Source organism: Sarcophilus harrisii, chromosome 4 (genome assembly GCF_902635505.1).
Source record: "Sarcophilus harrisii chromosome 4, mSarHar1.11, whole genome shotgun sequence".
In the NCBI taxonomy this organism is placed as follows: domain Eukaryota; kingdom Metazoa; phylum Chordata; class Mammalia; order Dasyuromorphia; family Dasyuridae; genus Sarcophilus; species Sarcophilus harrisii.
Genome location: NC_045429.1, coordinates 394,261,936 through 394,269,551, shown reverse-complemented (window position 1 = coordinate 394,269,551; position 7,616 = coordinate 394,261,936). Strand labels below are relative to the sequence as shown.

The 7,616-nt window shown below is 32.0% G+C and overlaps 1 protein-coding gene across 1 annotated transcript in view; it reads right to left on the bottom strand.

Moving 5' to 3' along the window:
- Positions 1-2,649: 2,649 nt before the first annotated feature.
- Positions 2,650-7,616, bottom strand: part of ABCD3 (ATP binding cassette subfamily D member 3) — an 81,945-nt gene continuing 76,978 nt past the window's right edge. Inside the window, exons 22-23 of the mRNA XM_031967110.1 lie at positions 5,390-5,446; positions 2,650-4,127 (exon numbers count right to left, since the gene is read on the bottom strand). Of these exons, the coding sequence (XP_031822970.1) occupies positions 4,050-4,127; positions 5,390-5,446 (135 nt within the window). The 3' untranslated portion in view covers positions 2,650-4,049. The remainder of the gene's footprint in view (positions 4,128-5,389; positions 5,447-7,616) is intronic.

The window sequence follows — 7,616 nt, the reverse complement described above, 5'->3', positions numbered from 1 at the left end:
CATTGGTTTTTAATGACGCTGGAGCATCATTATTTCAAGTCCATTTACTTGCACTCATTTTAGCTTACCTGAGATCCCTCCTCTCAGCCTCCACTAGCCACTAGACATCTTTCAGTGCACCTTTGGACAAATGGAGAAGTCTACTCCTGTTTCTCAAAAATATACTGTCATTCCTAAGAGGCCCTTTTTCAATAGATCTGTAGCTATGTGGGAAATTAGGCCATAAGCTTCTTGAAGGCAAGAATTGTGTTGTTTTTTTATCTGCAGTGCTTGGCACATACCAAGTACTTAATAAATGCTTTTAAAATGAATTTGTATCAGCAAACATTTAAATGACTATTGAATACAGGATTGTGTTAGGAATAATGACTTGTAGTACCCATCTCAAAACTGTTTTGTATTTTTAAGCCTAAATCTGCCTCTAAAATTTCCATTAAAGGCTTTAGAGGGTAAAGAAACCCTCTAGCTAACAGCACGTCCAATATTTGAGGATTAAGACCTTTTTATAATCCAGCTGGTAATTCAAAGAAATGACACAAATATCTGCTTTACATGTTTATCTTACCAAGACTTTAAAATACATCAGACTTTCCCCTGTTTTCTATTCCCCCATCCCAACTTGCTTTATTCTAAGCCAATTGCTTCCTTCTGGATGCTAAAATCATGTCACTGCTCTACTTTAAAACATAGATTCACAGATTTAGAAATGAGACCCCTTAGAAGACATGATGTACAATTCTTCACCTTATAGATGAGGGAATTTAAATCAAGATGATTAAGTGCCTTGTTTACCTAAGGCCACAAAGGGAGTGGCAGAGCTTGTTATTTGAACCCTGGCACTTTTGACTTTAAATACAAAGCTATTTATCCAATATCCCACTTCCTCTCAAAGTAGCTATTCTATTAAATTGAACCATCTTTTGTGAAAAAGGAATTATTTTTTAAAGTCCTTGTATATTTTACAAATTTTAATAGGTTGGCATGATAAGCAGCTGAAAGTAGTATTTATAAACAAAATCACTAAAGCTATGAAGAGAAAAATCATGTAACTGTACATGATTAATGTATATAGATTGTGTGCAAAGGAAAAATGGTTAACATACTAAGAAAGGAAATGTTGTGTGATGAACTAAAGTAAAGTCACACCAACCGTGAGAAGAAAATGCAATCCAATTTTAATGGCCCTTTATAGAATATTTCTATTACACTAAGAACTTGCTGTTAAATTTTGGAAAGTTGAAAGTTTAGGGAGAAGCTGCTTTATTATACTGCAGTAAGAGTGCCTGAAAACCACAGTCTATTAGTGAAAGAAAGCAGTCCCAAAGCATCCTATTCTATGCTTGGCCAACTCAGTGTCTTCCCCAGTAACAAAATATATACTTGCTATATGGTTATATCAAGAGACCCTGAACACAAATGAACAGGGTTTATTCTTGGTCAAGATTTTAAAAATCAATTTTCACAGAATTAGTGTATATATAATCTATAAAATTTCACTTGTATAAATGGCTGCTCTCTACTATGATATAAAACTGAATATAATTTTTGTCTATCCCTATAGTTAATAAACTAAGGAGCTCCTTGCAAAGGTATTACTATAAAAAAAAAAACAAAAAAAAAAAAAACAAAAAAAAAAAAAAACCCCAAACCCAAACCACTAAATACATGAAATGAATTGGAAAAAAACAAATATTGCGCTAAATACTAAATCAACAAAGCTCCCAGGAAGTTGAACCTTTTCTTACATTTTTGAGCATTTCACAAAATATACAGTACAGTTAAGTATAACTCCCTAGAGGAGCTAATAAAGAATCAGATTGAGATGAAAAAAGAAAGCAGCTATTTCTTTGGTGGCAGAATTCCATTATCAACAACAGAGGTATTTCCTAATCTTATTCTCTTATCATTCTAGGTCACTTCAAGGATTATCAATAATATTTAAAAGTAAAATTTCATGCATAGGAATCCCTCAATACCAGGAATATCTTTAAGAAATATGACTCCACAGAACCAGGAGAACATTGTACAGTGACAGCAAGATTGTGTCATGTTCAACTATGATAGACTTAACTCTTCTTAGCAATATAGTGACCCAAGACAGTTCCATTTGGGATGGAAATGAATGGAAAATGAAATCTGCATCCAGAGAAAGAACTATAGAGATTGAATGTGGAATACTATTTTCACTTTTTCTTTTTTTTTTTTCTTTCTCTGTTTTTTCCCTTTTGTTCTGATTTTTCTCTTACAACATGACTTATATGAACATATATTCAAAATAATTGTATACGTATAACTTATGTTGATTACTTGCTGTGTTGGCGAGAGAGAGGGGAAAAAGGAGAAAGAAAAAAATTTGGAACTTAAAATTTTTTAAAAATGAACATTGAAAACTATCTTTACATGTAATTGGAAAAAATACTATTATGTGAAAAAGAAAAAAGAAAAGAAATATGATTCTAGATTCATATATAAAAGATAGTTTTATATATCTAAAATATACTTAACTGAAACCCACCAGTTTTCACTAAGGCCTTCGGCGAGGCACATGATCATGTAATATTATTCTTTGGGTGATGGTTAAATCACCACTGCATAAACCATAGAATGTTTAACACACTCATTCTAAATCAAAATTAAAAAAGAACAAACAAGTCATTGTATAAGATTCGATTTTTTTTTTTTTAATCTGAACAGAAAGTAAATGAGAAGTAGATAATTTTTCTAAGAGAAGTGGTAAAAACATTGTTATGTCTCATGGAATGAGTACATCAAGTTTCACTTTAGTAGCCAGTGATCTGCAGAATTATGCAGGAACAAGTATATAAAATGCGCCTTTCTGAGTCCTGGTCTGGATAAATTGATTATACTAATTATATTGATTATGCTCAGTTGAAGTTCTCATTAAGTTAATATATGTAACTTAAGGGAAGTGTGCAGAAACGTTATTTGAGGGGCAATCAACTTCTACATCAGGATACAGTAATTAAACATAATGATCCAAATATAATAAAAAGGCATTCGGAATTCACACATGTAAACTAGACCCTAGGACGCATATAATTTCTCCCATGCCCACACTGTTTTATGATAAAAGAGCATTTTTTAAAACATGAAATCATGGTAAGAGAATGAGAGACCACATTACCTATTCAGTGCAATACCCTTACACAAGGCATTCCTATGATACCTTGGATCTTGAGATTACAGAATCACCAGACTTCTAAGGAATGGTTTACTAGGATACACAAATTTGTCCAATTCTTTAAAAAAAAAAAAAAAAAAAAAAAATCTCGAATAGTGGAGCTTGATTTCTAAGGACCTTCCCAAATACTGAAAAGGTAAGGCAGGTAAATAACCTCCTCTGTATACAAGACAAAGTGGATGTCACTACATCTGTAAAAACAACCCCCAAACCAACTCAACACTGTAAAGGGAGGGGGAACAATTTGTTGTTTAGAAAAGGAGAAGTCAGAGAGGCTTTCAAGAAATCAAAAGCCTCTGAGACATGAGGAATGAGTATAAATGTGGCAGCTAAAGAAATCTGTCACTGTGCAACTAACTGCTATTATACGATGGTGTGAAAGATTTTCAGAATACATTATGATTTTTTTGTGTTCCCCAGTACTTTGGGATAGACAAAGAAAACCCAGGACTGTCTTATTAGAATAGGAAAGATGATGACCCCAATTTTAAACAGGGCTCTTCACTGAAGGAAAAGGAAGGTCCACAAAAGTCAAATTAGCTGACTTCAAATGATTTACATCCCAGGATGAATCAGGTTACACTGATTTAAGCCCAATTTAATTTAGGCAGGTTTTTAACCACAAGAATAAGGACATTCTTAGTACATATTAATAATTAAACCAACATATACACAATTAGCAATATCCTACATAATATTAAATGTTTTTAACTGCTTGTTTTGGATTTTTCTATATCTAGAATTAATTGTTTTTAAACAAGCTTAATAACTGTATTTTACAATGTACTTTGTATTTCCATGGGTACTCTGAACTTATTTCAAAGAAGCAGCTGTGATTCTTCACATTTTAAGAGCCAAACTCAATTGTGTCTTCAGTTATCTGCTTGAACTCATAATTGCCTCTCCCGTCCATATGTAGGTAATACTGTAGGAAAGAAGGAAAATACATTAATTGGGACAGTCCCATTTTATCTGCAAGTCTTTACTTATTACAATAAAATTCTTGCATATTTCATGCCACTACAACTCAAACTTTAGATGCAGATGACTCTGCAAGTTAAGTCTATACTGACAAAGAGTGTACTGAAAAGAGAGAAAACTTTTCCAAGTGAACTTAATTACTGCTTTATCTTGAAGACAGTGCCAAAAAAATAAACAAACAAAAAACTCAAACCAACATTCAGATTTTGCCTCTAAGAAAGTAAAGGGAAGGTTCTGAAGAACAGTGATAAGGTAAAACAAAGGAGGTAAAAAGCTCATTTCTATTTTGAAATTGTAATTGTAATTGTATATACAGAGCAGGTCTACAAAAGAAGTAAAAAGTATCAATGGTTAGGAGGTATTTGTTGTGTTTTGTTTATTTCTAAATGCAAAATGATAGATTACTAAATGAGAAACTAAAAGGACTGAAGGAACACTTTTCTTTTGGGTAAATTAACAGCGTTTCTTGAAGGAATGTAAGAAATTCTTAAAGGAAGAAATACAAATGACTGATGAATATCAGAACCTATTAGAAATGCAGTCTTGCTTAATTTTTTTATTTTTCACAATCTCATATTTTGGTTAATTTTGATTTTTCAGGCTCTTGGATTCTCTCCTCCCTTAAAATTGCCTTGTTTTGCAAGTAATGTCTTACTCCATTACTCATTGAGAATCAGGGTGTGAAACTTATGGCAGTCCAACCTACAACTTATCTATTCCTTTTCTAAACCCTTTCCCGCCATTTAAAAAAAAAAAAATTGCTTCTAGTATTTATAAGCTGCAGGTATATACAAAGGTTTTAGTATATTTTACAGAAACTTTGATTTGAATAGTTCTCTCTCTTCAAGAAAAAAACCAGACTTTACAATTCCATTATATGTATTTAGAAATGTTTCATTTTTATCATGATATTCCTATCTCCTAGCACAGTAACTTACGCATAATACGAACTTTAAGTTAACACAAAGTAATGTGGGTTTATATATATAGTTTTTGTAGTTACTATTTCCAAAAACACAAAATCACTAAAAAGAAAATTCACAGCATTTAATAAATAATAATTAAATGATTATATCACAAGGAATTTTATAGAACATTTTAAAAGCATGAGAAAGGTGAAATAACTCAAAATATCTGAAACCATTTTTATTTGGAAACAAGAAATAAAACAAAATCCAAAATGAATTAAAAACAAAAAATACAAACCTCATGATGTTTCCAAAGGGATTTTCTATGAGACACAGTAAAAAGAGTAATACCAACCTAAAATCAAGAAAAACAATGTATTTATAGATTATATAACTTCATTAATAAATAAATAGCACAGTGTCTGGATTTTGTAAGTATAAACCTACTACCAGTTCTGCTATTCTCTGATGTGGAGATCAAATCAGACAATTTTTCTGGTCCTATAAAGTGAGGAAGTTGGATTAGACAATCTAAAGATCTCTTTCCAGCTCTCCTGTTGTACTGAAAACATAATCACAGCAATATCTAATGATACAGATCTTTATAACAACTTATACAATTTTTTTCCTCAAAATAATAAGTGATACGAATATTGTTATTCCCATTTAACAGCTGAAAAAACAGGCCCAGGGAAATAAAGTGATGTATTCCAAGTCACAAGAGTCAGTAAGGGGCCAGGGTTTGAACTTAAGTCATTAGATATACACACAATCCTATGCTCTTTTCAATTCACTGACTATTGCTAAAAGTGACCCTCTCTTCCAATAAAATCTAAGGCCAAATAAATCCTAAAGTGTCAGGTCTTAATCTAGTAAATGTAATAAGTCCTTTCTATTACATTTCTAAAGACCCAGTAAATAATTTTCACTGAAAAACAAACTTCAAATCCAGTTATAATTCAGTTTAAATCTTTTGAGAACTATTATTTCATCAGTGAAAAATCCTTCAACTGATACAAGCTTCATCCTTAATTTAAAAATACATCAAATTAGATTTCTCAGTTCAGTGTAATAAAGTATGAAAGCTACTACCACTCCCCCTCAACCCCCTCCCCTAAAACTCAAGTAGGATAACAGAGTTGAAAGAGACCTTAAGAGATCACTTTATTCCAACGCTTTTGTTGTTTACAGATAAAGAAACTGAGGCCCAGAGAGACCAAATAACATTCATAGTAATAGCAGAGTAAGTGGTAGAATCCAAATCCAGAACCCCGAATAACCAAACCCTGTGTTCTTTCCACCACATCATAAAAACAAATAAATACCGTAATAGTAACATAATATAGACTAACCTATGAATAACTGATTCTTTTGATATTAAAACTTTATTTTTATAACAGTGGTAATGCATATATATATATATATATATATATATGTCACACTGTGTGGTGATAATGGGGTAAAAAAAATTTCAATGGATTTTAAAATTAAAGGATCTGTGTTTAAAATTATGACTTTGTAACTTAGTCTCTGTGAAACTAAAGGCACATTTATACTGGAACTATTGAACTAGTATATATGACTTTTACTAAGCTCAGGGAGGAAGGGCTGCTAGGTGGTGCAGTGGACAGAGCACTAGCCCTGAAGTCAGGGAGACCAGAGTTCAAATCCAGCCTCAGACACTTAACACTTCCTAGTTGTGTGACCCTGGGAAAATCACTTAACCCCAACTGCCTTAGCAAAAAATAAGCAAACAAACATAAATAAGTGAATGAGTAAGTAGTTCAGGGAATAGAATAGAGATTTTAAAAGTTTTTCCTGAGACAGAGATATAAAAAACCAATACTACTCTAAAGCAGTCAATAAGGAAAAGTGATATGGATGAGAGGTAAGAAATTATTCATAATGGCAAACAATTTAAGGCAACTCTAAATTTTTCTCTGGTAATTAGCAATCTTAATTTTTTTTCTTAAAGAGTTCCCACGTGGCCCTTTTTAACAATGAGATGAACCAAACCAGTTCCAATAGAACACTAATGAATTGAGCCAGCTACACCCAGCAAAAGAACTCTGGGAGATGACTATGAACCACAAACATAGAATTTCCAATCCCTCTATTTTTGTCTGCCTGCATTTTTTATTTCCTTCACAGGCTAATTATACACTATTTCAAAGTCTGATTCTTTTTGTACAGCAAAATAACTGTATGGACATGTATACATATATTGTATTTAACTTACACTTTAACATATTTAACATGTATTGGTCAACCTGCCATCTGGGGGAGGGGGCGGGAGGAAGGAGGGGAAAAGTTGGAACAAAAGGTTTTGTAATTGCCAATGCTGAAAAATTACTGATGCATATATCTTGTAAATAAAAAGCTATAATTAAAAAAAAAAAAGTTTCCCAAAAAGTTCTGTTTAATAAGTATGAATTATACAAATAAGGAGGTATGACATAATGGCAAAAATTTTACAAATTTAAAGACATTAAGAAAGCAAATCCTCTTTTTTTTATTCTTTTGCA